At 41.6% G+C, this 19,364-nt stretch overlaps 1 protein-coding gene across 2 annotated transcripts in view; it reads left to right on the forward strand.

Annotated features, from left to right (window-relative positions):
* The first annotated feature begins 2,694 nt into the window (after positions 1-2,694).
* Positions 2,695-19,364, forward strand: part of phactr3b (phosphatase and actin regulator 3b) — a 46,096-nt gene continuing 29,426 nt past the window's right edge. For both annotated transcript variants that reach the window (XM_058630691.1, XM_058630692.1), the window contains exon 1: positions 2,695-3,045. In XM_058630691.1, the coding sequence (XP_058486674.1) occupies positions 2,856-3,045 (190 nt within the window). In that variant the 5' untranslated portion in view covers positions 2,695-2,855. The remainder of the gene's footprint in view (positions 3,046-19,364) is intronic.

Genomic DNA, 19,364 nt, shown 5'->3' on the forward strand with positions numbered 1-19,364 from the left:
AGTAGTCTATGTGAGAGGTTTCACTAGTATTTGTGAGAGGTTTGATTTTTCAGTAGTCTATGTGAGAGGCTTCACTAGTATTTGTGAGAGGTTTGATTTTTCAGTAGTCTATGTGAGATGTTTCACTAGTATTTGTGAGAGGTTTGATTTTCAGTAGTCTGTGAGAGGTTTCACTAGTATTTGTGAGAGGTTTGATTTTCAGTAGTCTATGTGAGAGGTTTCACTAGTATTTGTGAGAGGTTTGATTTTCAGTAGTCTGTGTGAGAGGTTTCACTAGTATTTGTGAGAGGTTTGATTTTCAGTAGTCTGTGTGAGAGGTTTCACTAGTGTTTGTAAGAGGTTTGATTTTCAGTAGTCTATGTGAGAGGTTTCACTAGTATTTGTGAGAGGTTTGATTTTCAGTAGTCTGTGTGAGATTTTCACTAGTATTTGTGAGAGGTTTGATTTTCAGTAGTCTATGTGAGAGGTTTCACTAGTGTTTGTGAGAGGTTTGATTTTCAGTAGTCTGTGTGAGATGTTTCACTAGTATTTGTGAGAGGTTTGATTTTCAGTAGTCTATGTGAGAGGTTTCCCGAGTATTTGTGAGAGGTTTGATTTTTTAGTAGTCTATGTGAGATGTTTCACTAGTATTTGTGAGAGGTTTGATTTTCAGTAGAGTATGTGAGAGGTTTCACTAGTATTTGTGAGAGGTTTGATTTTCAGTAGTCTATGTGAGAGGTTTCACTAGTATTTGTGAGAGGTTTGATTTTCAGTAGTCTGTGTGAGAGGTTTCACTAGTATTTGTGAGAGGTTTGATTTTCAGTAGTCTGTGTGAGATTTTCACTAGTATTTGTGAGAGGTTTCACTAGTATTTGTGAGAAGTTTGATTTTTCAGTAGTCTATGTGAGAGGCTTCACTAGTATTTGTGAGAGGTTTGATTTTTCAGTAGTCTATGTGAGATGTTTCACTAGTATTTGTGAGAGGTTTGACTAGTATTTGTGAGAAGTTTGATTTTTCAGTAGTCTATGTGAGAGGTTTCACTAGTATTTGTGAGAGGTTTGATTTTCAGTAGTCTATGTGAGAGGTTTCACTAGTATTTGTGAGAGGTTTGATTTTCAGTAGTCTGTGTGAGAGGTTTCACTAGTATTTGTGAGAGGTTTGATTTTCAGTAGTCTGTGTGAGAGGTTTCACTAGTGTTTGTAAGAGGTTTGATTTTCAGTAGTCTATGTGAGAGGTTTCACTAGTATTTGTGAGAGGTTTGATTTTCAGTAGTCTGTGTGAGATTTTCACTAGTATTTGTGAGAGGTTTGATTTTCAGTAGTCTATGTGAGAGGTTTCACTAGTATTTGTGAGAGGTTTGATTTTCAGTAGTCTGTGTGAGAGGTTTCACTAGTATTTGTGAGAGGTTTGATTTTCAGTAGTCTGTGTGAGAGGTTTCACTAGTGTTTGTAAGAGGTTTGATTTTCAGTAGTCTATGTGAGAGGTTTCACTAGTATTTGTGAGAGGTTTGATTTTCAGTAGTCTGTGTGAGATTTTCACTAGTATTTGTGAGAGGTTTGATTTTCAGTAGTCTATGTGAGAGGTTTCACTAGTGTTTGTGAGAGGTTTGATTTTCAGTAGTCTGTGTGAGATGTTTCACTAGTATTTGTGAGAGGTTTGATTTTCAGTAGTCTATGTGAGAGGTTTCCCGAGTATTTGTGAGAGGTTTGATTTTTTAGTAGTCTATGTGAGATGTTTCACTAGTATTTGTGAGAGGTTTGATTTTCAGTAGTCTATGTGAGAGGTTTCACTAGTGTTTGTGAGAGGTTTGATTTTCAGTAGTCTGTGTGAGAGGTTTCACTAGTGTTTGTGAGAGGTTTGATTTTCAGTAGTCTGTGTGAGAGGTTTCACTAGTATTTGTGAGAGGTTTGATTTTCAGTAGTCTGTGTGAGAGGTTTCACTAGTGTTTGTGAGAGGTTTGATTTTCAGTAGTATGTGTGAGAGGTTTCACTTGTATGTGTGAGAGGTTTGATTTTCAGTAGTCTGTGTGAGATGTTTCACTAGTATTTGTGAGAGGTTTGATTTTCAGTAGTCTGTGTGAGAGGTTTCACTCGTGTTTGTGAGAGGTTTGATTTTCAGTAGTATGTGTGAGAGGTTTCACTTGTATGTGTGAGAGGTGAGTTTGGATTATGGCCTATATGGCCCCTAATACCCTCATAGTTTCACCTTACTGTATGTCAGTAATGCATCCAAACCTTTACAGTGTATATGGCATTACTCAGGCCTTTAAACAAGGATAAAACAATATGAACATTCAAATAATATATGGAACAAATAAACATGGTAAACCTGAAAACTAGAAGTCTTTGTTTGAAAATAGGTCAAAGTGGGTGGAGTTTTTACAACTGTTTTTTTTTTTGTGATTGTATAAACACTTTTAAATATTTCAAAATCTTAAATTCTATTCACAACATTTTCCAGTACATTCTCACCCTGATGCATGTTCTGTATTATGCATATCATTTGATTTAATATGTGATTGTTTATTATCTTATTGAGTGTGGGCTCAGTGCTGCTTGATGTGTTCTCGTTTTCTAGCATCTTTTGTTTTATTTTTTAATTCAATTCAGTTTTGCTTCTTTTTTTTTAAGCGTCAAGTCGAATTGTAACATTGGGGTTTGCTCCTTGCACTTGAAGGACATGATGCTGCGACACGCCGAGTGGATTTCCCAAGCAGCAGCAGTAACAGCATCGTCATCACCGCCAGCAGCAGCAGCATCACCGTCAGCAGCAGCAGCATCATCACCGTCATCATCATCATCAGCAGCAGCAGCATCACCGTCAGCAGCAATCAGCATCAGCAGCAGTAGCAGCCTTGAAAGCAGCTCCACCACTTGATGCTGCTGGCGATCTTGGCCGCCGGTGGCTCCGCCTGTCAGCGTTGCAAATTACGCTTCCTCTTCTTCTTCTTCACCATGGCATCGTCGGACGCGCTGGATGAACACTGCGTGCTGCAGCAGCGAGGAAGATCCCAGAGTGACCCGAGCAGCATCAGCGAGGTCCGCCTGGCTGAAGCGCACAGGGCAGGTAAGAGGATGTAGAAGGAGGAGGAAGAGGAGGAGGAGGAGGCTGAAGACGTGCTGCACAGCTGTCATCTGCTCTCCGTGTGGGCGTGTGTGCTTTAGACAGGTGCTTATGGAGAAGAGACGCACTATCTGCGGTCATGTCAATGGATTTCACGGGGATAAATGTTCCCCGTGAACGTGAATGTGCAGTCTTTGCTGTGCTCTGCTGTGCTCTGGCCTTAAAGCTGTAGTTATAGTGACACAATGAATCAGTGAAATACTGTGTCCTCCATCACACTGTACGAGATGTTGCCTCGAGTCATTTGGCCTATGATGACTCATTTGTATCAGTATCGCATACACAGGTGTGTGTGTGTGTGTGTGTGTGTGTGTGTAGAAACATGTAGGAATCATACAGAGGTGGCATGCATAAAACATATATATAAACATACTGTATTTCTAATATACTGTATGTACACACATCTAAGTTTACTATGTGCAACAATAATAACACCGTATATCACCATGAAGGTGAGATATCACCTATAACCTAGCTACTACAGATTACATTACACTAACAAACTAACTCACTATGTAATTCTATTGATCCGACTGGGGCCCTGGTGATCAGCAGCCACTTTAGCTTATTCCTCAGACTAGAGCTGTGAGTGACAAGTACAGAATTGGAAAATAATAATTAATAAAATGAGATAAATGTTAAAAAAGATATATATATGAAAAATGTAAAAATAGAAGCAATACAATTAGATATGGAACAAGGATGTAAAACATTGTTGAAGATATTGGCACATATACAATATACAACTACAAAAGGTTCAAAATATATTACTATGTGTCAAGCTATACAGAGGACTCAAGCGCAGGCAGCGTTTAAGAGTTCAAAAAGGCAGGATTTATTCGACAGGATGGTCAAACAAAACAAGTCAGGACACAGGCAGGAAAAACAGGCAGATAAATCCAAAAAAAACCATGTGTTCAGGAATCAGGGCAGGGCAGGTTTATGTAGGGAGGAAGGTGAGTGGAGAACAGAAACAGGTGTGGCAGGGAGGGGGAGTGAGCAGAGACAGCAGGTGAGTGGGAGAAACACAAGCAGACAAAATAAAGCAGAAAGAGACACAAAAGGAGACAAACAAGACACAGGCATGACACTATGTAAGATTGTGCAGTGCAATAACAAAACATTTTTAAAATATGCACCCCTAGTGGAAGTCTAAATAACAGCAATCTGGTACCTTGGGTGTGTCGATGGGTATCCATGGGTCTTATTCTGAAACGTATCCATGGGTCTTATTCTAAAACTTATCCATGGGTCTTATTCTAAAACGTATCCATAGGGCTTATTCTTAAATATATCCATGGGTCTTATTCTAAAACGTATCCATGGGTCTTATTCTTAAATGTATCCATGGGTCTTATTCTTAAATGTATCCATGGGTCTTATTCTAAAACGTATCCATGGGTCTAATTCTAAAACGTATCCATGGGTCTTATTCTTAAATGTATCCATGGGTCTTATTCTTAAATGTATCCATGGGTCTTATTTTAAAACGTATCCATGGGTCTTATTCTTAAATGTATCCATGGGTCTTATTCTTAAATGTATCCATGGGTCTTATTCTAAAACGTATCCATGGGTCTTATTCTAAAACGTATCCATGGGTCTTATTCTTAAATGTATCCATGGGTCTTATTCTTAAATGTATCCATGGGTCTTATTCTTAAATGTATCCATGGGTCTTATTCTAAAACATATCCATGGGTCTTATTCTTAAATGTATCCATGGGTCTTATTCTTAAACGTATCCATGGGTCTTATTCTAAAACGTATCCATGGGTCTTATTCTAAAACGTATCCATGGGTCTTATTCTAAAACGTATCCATGGGTCTTATTCTTAAATGTATCCATGGGTCTTATTCTTAAATGTATCCATGGGTCTTATTCTAAAACGTATCCATGGGTCTTATTCTAAAACGTATCCATGGGTCTTATTCTTAAATGTATCCATGGGTCTTATTCTTAAATGTATCCATGGGTCTTATTCTAAAACATATCCATGGGTCTTATTCTAAAACGTATCCATGTGTCTTATTCTTAAATGTATCCATGGGTCTTATTCTAAAACGTATCCATAGGGCTTATTCTTAAATATATCCATGGGTCTTATTCTAAAACGTATCCATGGGTCTTATTCTTAAATGTATCCATGGGTCTTATTCTAAAACTTATCCATGGGTCTTATTCAGGGGCCAAAATGACCCATAGTTACGTTTCAGTTGGAGGACGTAACACACAATAAGTTCATCATAGAGCAGGAAAAAAAAAATCATAATTTCCTTAGTAAACAACAGTGACCAACAACAGTCCTAGTGATTTATTTTGAGCTGCCACAAGGGGTAGTCTGCATCTTTTAACTAATTTTATCATGATAGGTTTTCATTCTAAAAATGCAGTATTTATTTTGCTGCAAAAAGCTGTTTGTTTCTTACTAAAATGTAAGGAATTTAAAATGTTATTTTTTTGTCAGGATACTATATGGACATATGGATATATATGTATATATACAGTATATAAAGAACTGTATATATATATGTATGTATATATATATATATATATATATATATATATATATATACATATATACACAGTATATATGTATATATACAGTTCTGTATGGGTTAGTTGTTCTTCTGCCTTTTGCATTTATTTTTATTAGCATTTGTTGTTATATAATAATGAACATGCATGATGCACTAATGTTATACATTCCCACATCAAATTCTTTGAATACATTTGTGTTTTTGCAGCAGGGGAAGATTGAATATCACACACAGACTTGACTGCAGTGTGTTAAGATGAAGCTGATGAGAGTGATAGTTGTGTATTTGGCTGTTTCCATAGTGACCCAAATGGCAGGAGGCAGATTTTGGCTCCCCAGCTGTGAGTGGACATACTGTTTAGTCTGCTGCACTTTACACTGGTTGTTGTTGGCTTTGTTTTTTTGGTTTTGTTTCTCTTCGTTACACTCAGCGCTGTACAGCAGCCGGTCAAAGTGAAACCCTGCCCCACTGTGACTCATGAGAGGGGAGTCACATTTCAGTCATTGGATATAGTGTTTTGAAAGGTATTGGTGAATCAATGTGAAAACATGATAAATCACTTGTTTAAACTTTGACATCAATCATCGCACATGTGCTGTAGATTCACCTGGTTTCACAACCAGAAGAAGAGATGAGTTGATCAGGGACGTTGTATTATCTGCACAAGAACAGGACTTAGTTACTGAGTCATTGGTCTTTTCAGTCTGTCAGAGAATATTTGATTTATTGTAAAGAGGTAAATTGTCAATGAAAACGATATTTGCCAATTATAATAATCTGCATCAGTCAAGTATTAGCGTTTTTGCTGGTAAAACTTTATATTCTCATCAAATATTAAAGAGGAACTAAACCCCTAACCACTTCACGTTCAAACTAGTGTATAAGGTTATCTAGTAATATTATTCAGTGATCCAGGTCCTTGGTAGTTTTGTGTAAAGTATTTGAATGACATATTTTGTGTTAAAATGTGTACTGCCTTCTCTGGACAAACACCTCCCATTACATTGGAATTTTCCTATTAGCTGGCTCTTCCCGGGCTGTCGTCACTAACCGTTCTCCTCTGGCCACGCCCCCAGAGACACAGCAGGCTGTGTGTGCATAAATTCAGCGGAATTCAGCACGAGCGGGAGAGGAAGTGGGAAAATAAAAAGATGGTACTTCACTTTACTACATCACAGAAAGAGTCCTTTTGCAGGCTCAGCGTGCTCCTGTGTTTTCGCTCAGTACAAACTCTGCTCTGTTTGTTGTGTTTACAACATTTACAGTGGATTTCCACTCGTCTCTGACTCCAGCTGTGCAGCTGTGGAAGCGGGCGGACATGAGACGGCAGCAGTGAAGTGGAACTTGGCTGAGCGGAGCGCGTCCATTCCGCCCAGCAACAGTGAATACTATTTTCTGATTGGCTGATTGGTTGCTCATTCAAGACAGCTGTATGAATGGACGACACAGAGCAATCTGCCTTCACATCAGAGATTCATAGATTATTCGTCGATAATTATTTGCGCTGATTTTAATTACTTAATAATAATAATAATAATAATAATAATAATAGATTTTATTTGTATTGCACTTTACATTTGAACAACAAACCTCAAAGTCAGTCAGTCATCATCTACCGCTTTATCCTCAACCAGAGGGTCGCGGGGGGTGCTGTGCCAATCTCAGCTACATCGGGCGATAGGCGGGGTACACCCTGGACAGTTCGCCAGTCCATCGCAGGGTCACACACAGATAGAGACAAACAACCATTCACTCTCACACTCACTCCTATGGTCAATTTAGAGTGTCCAATTCACCTATCCCCACATTGCATGTTTTTGGACTGTGGGAGGAAGCCGGAGAACCCGGAGAGAACCCACGCACACACGGGGAGAACATGCAAACTCTATGCAGAAAGGCCCTTGTTCCGACCGGGGCTCGAACCCGGGTCTTCTCGCTGCAAGGCGAGAGTGCTAACCACTACACCACCGTGTGGCCCACAAACCTCAAAGTGCTACATTTAAAAACAAGATAATAAAAGAAATAAATTAGCTGTATGCTTTTCTAAAAAGGTAGGTTTTGAGTTCTTTTTTAAAAGCATCCTCCGTCTGTGGAGCTCTGAGGTGGTCAGGAAGGGCATTCCACAGACAGGGAGCGGCAGCTTCAAAAGCTCTGTCCCCCATGGTCTTGAGCCGTGTCCTGGGTGCGAGCAGACGGTGCTGTTGGCCTGACCGGGTCCTGGCTGACGAGTGTGGTGTGAGGAGGTCAGTGAGATAAGTGGGGGCATCACCTGGCAGACAGTGGTGGGTGTGCAGGAGGACCTTGTACTCAATGCGGGCGGAGATAGGGAGCCAGTGAAGTGAGTGGAGGATGGGGGTGATGTGCTCGTACTTCCGCATCCTCATCAGGACCCTGGCAGCGCTATTCTGAACATACTGGAGCTTTTTGAGGCTCCTGCCAGGGATCCCGATGAGGAGTGCGTTACAGTAATCCAGCCTGGAGGAGACAAAGGCATGGATGAGTTTCTCTGCAGCTGGAAGGGAGAGGAAGGGGCGAATTTTGGAGATGTTACGGAGGTTTTGCAGATGTGGGTGACATGATTGTCAAAGGAGAGGTGGGGGTCAAACTTGACCCCTAGGTTGGTAACGGAGGGAGAGAGGGGAATGTTGTGGCCAAAAAGTGAAACTGAGGTTATGGGGGAAGAACGGAGTTCTTATCAGCGTGTGAGTGTTTGAAGGTACTGAAATGTGTGTGTGTTGCGCTAAATGCAGCTCTAAGCTGCCGCTGCCGCGATTTGTACTTGCTGTCACTCGATCGTCACGCCCCCTGCGGTGCTTACTCACCGATACCTCCCTGCCCACTTTTTGTAGATTTTTTAAATCAGGCATTGGGCGGAGTCTGCTTCAGAAAAGGTTTAGTTCCTCTTTAATTAAATTTCAAAGTTCAATTCTATGAAATGGTTATTTTCCAGATCTGATTCAAATCTCATTTGGAGGTTGTTTTGTGTGTGATGTGTGTAAGAGAGCATGCGTGTGTGTTGCAGCTGAGACACTGTTACTGTTTCACAGGGCGTGCTATCTTTAGATGTGAAGGCCACATAGCAACACAGGAAGTTCTCTTGCCAACGGCAGATAATCTTGCATTCTTGCCCTCACTCTCCAGTGCTTGTCATGCTGTGGTAGCCATGGTTACGTAATATAACATTGGTGTATGGGCAAGTCTGAGACAATGCTGTCAGGAGCATCCTATTATAACACTCTGCTGTTTGTAATCATTTCAAAATCTATTGTTGACGCCTTAATTATCTATTAATTTTGTTTATTAAAGATGGGGGCAATATTTATTGTGGCACGGTTAATTTGGGAAATATTTTGGCTTTATTTTCATCTGGGATGTTTGTTATAATAATAATGCTTGTGTTCATTTATTGTGTTTTTGGATAATTGATGTTTGGATGGGAGGGGCAGAGGAGGTCTACGTCCCACTCGAGCAGTGTATATTGGGTTACAGAGGAGGTAACACCTATTTTTGCTCACCACTAAATTAAATTATTTTGATTGAGACTTGTACAGGTTTTTTTTTTTGGAAATAGCACTTTCGGACATTTCATATTTTTTTTCTCGATTTTCACCTGTAAATATTTTTTCACGGTATGCAACTTGGGTTGGACAAATAAACAGAGAAACAATATCTTAATATTTTATATCAATATTTTAACCAGACTTTGAAGAGGGTGCTGCAAAAGTTTGTTGATGACACAGGCAAAGATTGGGACCGCTGGTTGCCTTTCCTCCTCTTCACCTACCGTGAAGTTCCCCAGGCATCAACTGGTTTCTCCCCGTTTGAACTGCTGTATGGTTGGGACGTCCAGGGGCCAATGGATCTGCTTCGAAAGCACTGGGAGGCCCCATCTTCCAACTTGCATGACAGAGGAGTAGTGCAGTATGGCCAGGCCAAAAAGTCTTCTGCCATCATCTAATAACAAACTTTTGGCCAAATGGCAAGGCCCATATGTCATTACACGGAAGATAGGCCCAGTCACATATGAGGTACATCATCCTGAGAACAAACGCCAAGGCAAAAGTACCATGTCAACCTTCTGAAGGAGTGGAAGGAGCGTCCAGCCTCCATTACCTTGGACTTGTGCAAAGGATACTGGCAAGTGCCATTGGCGATCTCATGTCGACCATATACTGCCTTCCGAACTCCAGCAGGACTTTACCAGTTTACTGTGATGCCTTTTGGACTACATGGGGCACCTGCTACATTCCAGCGATTGATGGAATGTAGAAGTGGTTGTGACCACTGCAGTGCTGCCTACCTTGATGATGTGGTTATCTTCAGCAACAACTGGGAGGAGCATGTCTGTGATCTAGCACTGGTCCTGGGGAAGATTCAGAAAGCTGGACTGACACTTAACCTCTCCAAGTGTGAATGGCCGAAATGGGAAACAAGTTACCTAGGATATCAACTGGGCCGAGGAGAGGTGCGCCCACAAGTGGATAAGGTTGAAGCTATCCAGAAATGCCCTTGTCCTCGAACAAAGAAAGAGATTTGTGCCCCAATTCGCAACCATTGCCGCCCCACTCACTGAGTTGACCCGTAAGGACCAGAAGAACCTGGTGAATTGGTCAGATGACTGTGAGGCCCCTTTCAGCACCTTGAAAGCTCACCTGTGCTCTTCCCCAGTTCTTCGGAGTCCAGACTTCAAACAGAGGTTCCTGGTGCAAGTTGATGCATCTGCCATTGGTCTAGGAGCAGTGCTAGCCCAAGGCATTCCGTGAGAGGAGTGTCCAATCTTGTACCTGAGCCGCAAGCTCCAGCCACGTGAAACAAGGTGGAAAAAGAGGGCCTTGTCATTAAATGGACACTGGAGAGCCTCAGATATTACCTATTAGGACTGGAGTTTGACTTAGAAACGGACCACAGAGCACTGACCTGGATGAACACCATGAAAGACAACAACAGTCGCCTGACTCGATGGTACCTCTCCCTCCAACCTTTCAGATTCAGCATCCGTCACCGCTCTGGTAAAGTCAATGTGGTAGCAGACTGCCTTTCCAGTTTGCCGCACACTGACAACCTCCCAGAGGAGGGGGATGATGTGACGGAGTGACACGTAACTAATGGCACACACACACACTCGCTGATAGAGCGCAAAGACACACACACACCCGCTGAGAGAGTGGCCGCGCACACGCACACACGCCGCCACACACTCGCTGATAGAGCGCACAGACAGACGCATACACATACCGAAATGCTTTGTCAGTTTTCAGTAACATTTGTAGATCGCCAAGGGTGCGCACTTGCCGCTCCTACATAATCATCCTGTTAACGATTAACTTGGTTCAAACTTACTTACCCCTCATCCTCAGTTTGCGTCTGCAGCATTCCAAACATTGTTTACGCCAGCGGCGCACTTAAATGACGACTATGGCGGGACGCTTAGTGTGACGTCACTATTGTTTGTAGTTCTATTAATTATCTATTCATTTTGTTTATTAAAGGTGGGGTATGTATAGAGTATAGGATAATAAAAAATACTGTAGGTTAATAATTGTGCACCCCATGTATTTCATATGTCCACCTTAAGACTGAGGTCTGGTGACGGGTCTGAATGGGTGAATGGCAAAACTGAAGTGTAGTGGTCATCAAGACTAGAAAAGTGCTATATAAATATAGACCATTTACCATTTACCATTATTTCTATGTCTACAGGTTAGTATTGAACAGAAAGAGGCAAAGAAAAATAAAAGTATGCAAAATGAATGTAATATAAATGTGGCCAGATATCGACAAACCAGGAACAAGTGTGCCGAGGGGCATTTGAGTTATTTGATTTCTAAGCTTTCCAACAATGTGTAACACATGCAAATCTGAAAAATACTTGAAATACTTGAAGAAGATGTGGCCATTTGAATGTAGAAACTCCTTAAACTGCTTTAGGGAGAATTTTAGCCTCAAAGATTTTCACCTTCTAGGAGCCAAGAGACAGAATCCTCACATTTACATAGTCCAACCCCCTCCTGGTCTCAGCTGTCAGTGACATCTGATATCTGTTGACCCACAGGTAGTAGTTTGAACAATGGTTATTGAAGAGGTCCCAGAGGGTTCCCAGAGAGAAATAAAATGAAATATGAATTTACATTTTATAACAATTAAAAACAAGAAATGTAATATACTTACAAGGATCAAAGATAGACACATATTTCTAATATCAAATGAAATCAGATACATTTAAGTGGCTCTGTGGTGTAGTGTGGATGGATGTGATGATGATGTGCTAATTCTCAGCTAGTAGCTAAATCCTTAGCATCACAGTCAATACGTCATACCCGAAGCTGTGTCATTCACACATTATTCAATCAGGTTGGTTTGTTATTCATATTAAAGAACCCATAGTCCTATCTCACTGCAAACCCCTCTTCATTTTTGAGATTTTTGTTCATCATTAGTTGAGATTTCAAAGAAGCAACTTCCTTCACATATATGACAAACCTTAGGGAAACAGAAGTATTTCAGCAGTGACGTTTCGTTTATTGGATTAACAGGAAATATCTAATAAAAACAAGATTAGACTGGTGCATAATTTTGGGCACCTCAACGAAGGGGCCTGACCATTAAGTGCTTTGTACGTGAGGAGGAGGATTTTAAATTGAATTCTAAACTGTGGGTGGAGCCAGTGTAGAGAAGCTAACACTGGAGTTATATGGTCTCTCTTTCTAGTTCCTGTCAGAACTCGTGCTGCAGCATTTTGAATGAACTGAAGGGTTCTAACAGACTGGTTGGAACATCCTGATAATAAGGAGTTACAGTAATCTAATCTAGATGTAACAAAAGCATGAACTAGTTTTTCAGCATCCTGTAAAGACAGAATGTTTCTAATTTTCATAATGTTCCGCAGGTGGAAGAAGGCTGTTCTGGAAATGAGTTTTATGTGTGAATCAAATGTAGATTGATGTCATCTAAAGTGACAATGTGATCAGAAAGTTTTTCTCTAAGGTGTTTAGGGCCAAGTATAATGACCTCAGTTTTTTCTGAGTTTAAAAGTAGAAAGTTACAGGTCATCCAGGACTTAATGTCTCTGAGACATTGTGTAAGAATGAGCCTTACACAATGAACAAGCATGCTTTACTGAGACTGCCATCTTCACCTGACATGTTTCTACAGCAGCCTGAACAGATGAAGAAATATGGCTCCACCCACATCAACCTAATTCATAAACAATCAACTTTTTTAGGGAATTCACATCAATTCAGACAAAACCCTTCAGTTTAGTATAGCTTCAATATTCACAGGGTATTAATCACATGACATATGCTTTGTCCAAGGTCGTTCTTCATATAAAGTATCATACTGTGAGATGAACGTTGGCTCTTTATCACATTGTCCTTTAGAGTGTGTGACAGGACGAGGCGTTGTGCAGACAGTGTTGTTAGAAAAGGCTTTAAAAAGTAAGATGGGTGTCACTCTGTGGACACAACTCCTCAGGGTGTTTTAGAAGACGTGGAACATGTGAAAGCAGTGATGAGAAACTTAGTATTGTATTGTCAGTAAAGCCGTGATCAGTGTGGATCATTACAGGTGGGATGTGATGGGTCTTTAAAGGATTGTAATAGTTTTATTCCCCAACCAATCTTACCCTCGGTCGTTGGTGCAGCGAGCGGAGACTACACCTGAGCAGTTGATGTTGAGAGGAGTCTGCTACTTGATCACTGTGAATCATTCATGTGGCCTCTAATCTGAGGTGCTATTAATCTGTGGTAACTCTGATGAAGTTCTCTGCAGCAGCAGTAACTCTTGGTCTTCCTGTCCTGGTGCAGTCCTCATGAGAGCCACTTTCATCGTAGCGTTTGATGGTCTTTGCGACTGCACTTGAGGATAATGTTCAAAGTTCTTGACCTTTATGTTTTAAAGGAATGGACTGTTGCTTCTCTTTACTTGATTCTTGCCATAATATGGATTAGAACAGTGGTCAAATAGAGCTATTGACTGTTATAGAGCTTTGTACCAACTCTATCTCTGCACAACACAACTGATGCTCTCAAATATAACAGGAACCTCTGGGAACTCCTTCAGGACTGAAAACCATTCCAGGTCATGACCTGATGAAGCTGATTGAGAGAAGCCGTCATCTAAGCAAAAGAATATAAAATTTAAACATATCCTGGTTTCTTTAACACTTACTATATAATGTGTTCCTTCATAGTTTGGATGTCTTCAGTCTTAGCGCATGGTTTCACATCATAACAGCAGCCTGCAAATGTGTGCATGTGCATGAAATCACAGGCTTTTTATGTCATGTACAGACTGAACAGCAGAAACAGAAATGGTTATGCAGTGCCACCCCCGCCCCTGCCACACACACACACAGTCTCCCCTCCCCCAGCAACCAAACACAGGATCTCTGAACACGGAGGTCACACGTACAGTAGGACTGAAACATTGCTTATATTGCTCAAATATAATCTGAAAATGACGATAAAACATGTTTAAGCTGACCGAGCATGTCGGCAGAACTTACTCCTGCTGCCAGGGTGATGTATGGTTTTTGAATGTTTCATGTGCTGACCTAATTCCTTTCAAGTAGAACCAGAACATTGCACATGAGAACACAGACACATGGCATCATCATGCTGAATGAAGGGGCGGCGTGGAAATGGAGCCACAATAACTTGGAAGCTGTGGACAGGCAGAAGGTCCAGACCATGCAATTACACTAAAACAACCACTAGGTCTCAGCAGTGTTAAAGAAACATACTGGAAGTAATGGCCTTTGAGTGTGATTTAAGCAAACTCAATGAAATACATGCAATTATAAGTGTAGTTTGATTGTAGATTGCTGCTGTTATTATCTTGGGAGATTTCAACCACTGTACTCTCCGGAAAACTCAGTTTGTGAACTTTCCCACCAGGGAAAACAAAATACTGGATCACTGCTACAGCAACATTAAAAATGCCTTTTCAGCTGAACCACAACCCCACTTTGGAAAGTCTGATCACCTGGCGATCCAGCTCAAACCGGTTTATAACAAAAGGCTCAAGTCAAGCCCAGTCACAGTCAGAACCATTAACCATGGACTGATAGTGCACAAGCTAGCCTGCAGGGGTGCTTAGAGGCCACAGAATGGAGCATTTTCAAAGAGGCCACTAGTGACATCCATGAATACACAGTGACTGTTAGTGACTACATCAGCTGGTGCACGACCATCTGCGCACCCCCCAGGACTGTGCGTATGTTCCCCAAACAAACACCGGTTTAATGTGGTCATAAAGCGGAAAATAAGGTAGAGGCGGGAGGCCTTCAAGTCAGGAGACCACGGGGAGTACAAGAGAGCCTGGTACGAGCTGCAGAAGTCCATCAGAGCAGCAAACAGGGCTCACTCCCAAAAGCTTGAAGGTTACTACCTCAACCACAACACACGCAGCATGTGGCAGGGAATCCAGTCCGTCACAAACTACAGGAGGACCACAACAACCACAGACCCCCGGGACGTCATGCTCCCAGACGGCCTGAGCAACTTCTATGCGAGGTTTGACAGGCTGAACGCAGACACACCCTCAAAAAATCCTGTGACCCCACAGACACTGCCTTCCAGGTGACACACACACAGGTCCTGAAGGCTCTGAAGAAGGTGAACCCCCACAAAGCGGTGGGACCCGGCGGAGTGCCTCCCAGAGTACTGAAGGCCTGTGGAGAACAACTGGCCGGTGTGTATACCGATATCTTCAACACATCACTATCTCAGGCTGTAGTCCCCCGTATCTTCAAAACCTCCTAGTCCTCTGTACTTCATCATTCTGCTCAGGAAAGCCGGACTGAACCACCGCCCTCTCACCCTGGCCTACAGAGGACTTATAGAGAGCATCCTCACCGCAGGCATCACTGTCTGGTACGGAAACACCACACAGGCAGAGAGGAAGGCTCTGCAGAGAGTCATAAAGACTGCGGAGAGGATTATTGGGACAAAACTTCCTACCATGGACTCCATGTATACGCAGTGTTGTAGGAAAAGAGCAGAGGGAATCATCAGAGTCTCACTCCACCAGAGACTCACACTCTGCTCAAACACAAACGCTGCAAGTACAACCTGAGGCACAGCAGAGCGGACAGCATTATAACACACAGAACTCGCTTTTTTAACAGCTTTTTCCCGGCCACAGTCAGACTGATGGCAAATCAAAACCACTGAACTCTCTGTAAAATAACCAGACACCACCTCACTGTAACCATGTGTAATATTATGTGCAATATTCCTCTCCCTGATAAATGTGCAATACATCCCAGGGCAATACTGCAATTCTCTCTGTTTGTGTTTCTGTATGTATATATATATATATATATATATATACATATATATATATATATATATATATACATATATATGTATATATACATATAAAAGTGCTGTATATTTGTATATTTTTATTTTTTCTACATCTTCTTTTACATTTTTTTAATATTTTTATACTCTGTATAGATTTTATTTTGAGCTCTATATTTATTCTTTCAACTTCTCCTCTCAGGCTGTCACTCTTCAGTCACGCTGACTCAGAGCTAAACTGTGAGCTAGCTGCAACATAGCACTCAGTAGCTTCATCGCTGTCCCTCTTCGTTGCTCCTCACATTTGTAAATAAATATTTCTCAGCATTTGTACAAAGCTGCCATGGTCAGTGGTCACAAGCTACAACCTCTGTGATCAATGAGCCAGGACTTCTTTTGGCTCTACAGGTTATGATGCCACATCAGTTACTTTGTCAAATACTGTTACACAGTAGATTACTGTGTATTTGTGCATTCAACATGCACGTCCAGTGGACGTCTGCTTATGGAGCATCATTTTGTTTGTTGTTAACCAGGTGAGGTTTATCCTAAAGTAAGAAAAACAACTCTATTATTGACCATGTAAACTTTACAAATTCAACAGTAATTTCAAAGTTACAATAAATGTATTCCAGCAACACACATGAAGCAGATGATCATTTTTCCTTGATTTATATGAATAAATAATAGTTTACTGTATCTTCAATTACGTCATTGTTTTGTTGATGACGATGTTTCCATGAAAAATCCTCAGGGCACTGATCATGACTTCAGAAACTAAATATACTTGACTCACTTTTCATGATTTCTCTGAAATCTGCTCCAATGTTACTGTCAGATAATGAACTTCACACACAATGAGCCGTTAGCCTGCTAACTTTGTGCTAACAGGGAGCAGAGACACACACACACACACACACACACATACACTTCCCTTTTAGTCCGGTAGCAGTAAGCTTAGAATAATTAATGTAAAATCCTTCATCAAGACTCTAAACTGACCATAGATGGCAAGTTTGAATAGTCTCTGTATATTGACTCTGAACTCTGTCTCCTGCTGTAGCTTATGCTCCTGGTGTTAGAGATGGTCCACACTGGTCAGTCTGTCTGCTGACAACTCCACACTGGTCAGTCTGTCTGCTGACGGCTCCACACTGGTCAGTCTGTCTGCTGACGACTCCACACTGGTCAGTGTGTCTGCTGGCTCCACACTGGTCAGTCTGTCTGCTGACGACTCCACACTGGTCAGTGTGTCTGCTGGCTCCACACTGGTCAGTCTGTCTGCTGACAACTCCACACTGGTCAGTCTGTCTGCTGACAACTCCACACTGGTCAATGTGTCTGCTGACGACTCCACACTGGTCAGTGTGTCTGCTGGCTCCACACTGGTCAGTCTGTCTGCTGATGACTCCACACTGGTCAGTCCGTCTGCTGACGACTCCACACTGGTCAGTGTGTCTGCTGACGACTCCACACTGGTCAGTCTGTCTGATGGCTCCACACTGGTCAGTCTGTCTGCTGATGACTCCACACTGGTCAGTCTGTCTGCTGGCTCCACACTGGTCAGTCTGGCCCCACACTGGTCAACCTGCTGGTTATACCTATAGCGGCAGACCAGAGAGACCCAGCAGCACAGCAACCGTCTGCAGCAGGTTGTGTAGAGTGGCAGGACGCAAGATGTGGAAGTGCCTCAGCCAAACACAAGAGAGAAAGAGAGAGCAAGATCAATGCCACCTCCCTTTATATGCCCTGTGGTGGCGATTGGTGGGAAATTGCCTCTCCTGCCACTAATCTGTGAAACACAGCTGCTCTCCCTTCACTAAGAGTGTGATTACTGCGAGGTTTGTAATCAATTGTAAAGTACTTTGGTGCAAATGATCTCACAAATGGACACTCCATGACTGTGGATTTGAGCAGTTGGGTTGCTGGTGGTAAAGGAGTGGCAAGATGTCAAAACAGGGTGGCATTGGATGTCCTCAGTACACTGTGTGAAAATCCCCTATCCTCCTGACTACCAGGAAATAATATATATTATAAAATGTAATATGTAATATTGTAACCAATGCCCCACCCCTTCACATTTGTTATAATTGAAAAGCCCTAAATGTTCACTGTAGATAGCAAAAGGAGTTTATTCAGTAGTATGCAGTGGGAGATATTCAGGTTTACTAATGTCCTCCACAGAGAACACATTATATGTTAAAGGAGTCAACAAGAGATTCACACAAACAACTATTTATTGTATCATTATCCTGTTGAAGAAAACGAAAGGCTGTATTTACTCTGACACAGTCACTGGACTGAAATAAAGCTGCTTGTCGGACGCAATCAGCAGTACTGTTGCTAAATACACTGACTCCTCTGTTAAATATTGCGATTTTAGACAATTCCCTGGTAGTTGGTGGAGATTAACCCACATTTTCAGGACTGTCTTTTCAACGGATCTACAGTTCGGCATTGTTTGGCTTGATTCTTGTGGGACGTCTCCTCCTATGACAGCACTCTGACCAATCAGTGGCCGGAAGTCTGAAGACGTCACACATAGTACCTACAATTGGAACCTTGCCAGAGCAGGCACTAAAAAAACTACCTGGTACCAGATACTATGCTAGTGGAAACCCAACTAAACCATTCCGTGCCGAGGCTTGTTGAGTTGGTGGACACACGCCATAAACCACCTTTTTCACCCCGACAATTCAATAATTCAATTAGGACTAAAGATACCAAAGCCACCTCCAAGGCCTTTAAAGAGCAGAAGAGCAAAGAGGTTGCCACCATATGTTTCCCGTACTCTCACAGGTTGGAGAGGGGTCTGGCTGCAGACCTGCACTGTCAGGACCCTTCGTTGCAGACCTGCACTGTGAGGTCTCCTGCACTGTCGGGACCGGAAGTTGATTCAACGCCTTTCAAAATAAATGCGAGCATACCGGAAGCACATATCTTTCGTTCCCCATGTTTATTTCTTGGGTATTTATTTTATGTATACAATGTAAATATGTTTATGTGTATCCATGTGTTTAATTAAAGAGATTTAAAAAACTGTATATCTTTCCAGTTCAACTGGATAAGGTGAAAAAACGCAGGAAAATGTCAAGATAAAAACCAAACAAAACAAAAAAATACAAAATGTTATGACCACTTGTAGGGTTATTCTACAGATAATCAGCGCAAACTCGATGTCCAGCTATTGTTATGATCCCCTTAAAACCTTATTAGCCTACTCAAAACGCATTATTTTACTCCAGTATTTAAATTTAATTTAATTTAATTTAATTTAATTCATAAAAAGGACAGCTGTTAGTTTAGTGTGCACTACAAATTCATTTTGAAACAATAAATCTCTGTAAATACACCTTAATGTGCGATGGCATAATGCATCTACACTACAACCTATTGCTGACTGTTCTTTGCTTC

Source organism: Solea solea, chromosome 6, assembly GCF_958295425.1.
Source record: "Solea solea chromosome 6, fSolSol10.1, whole genome shotgun sequence".
Lineage (NCBI taxonomy): Eukaryota > Metazoa > Chordata > Actinopteri > Pleuronectiformes > Soleidae > Solea > Solea solea.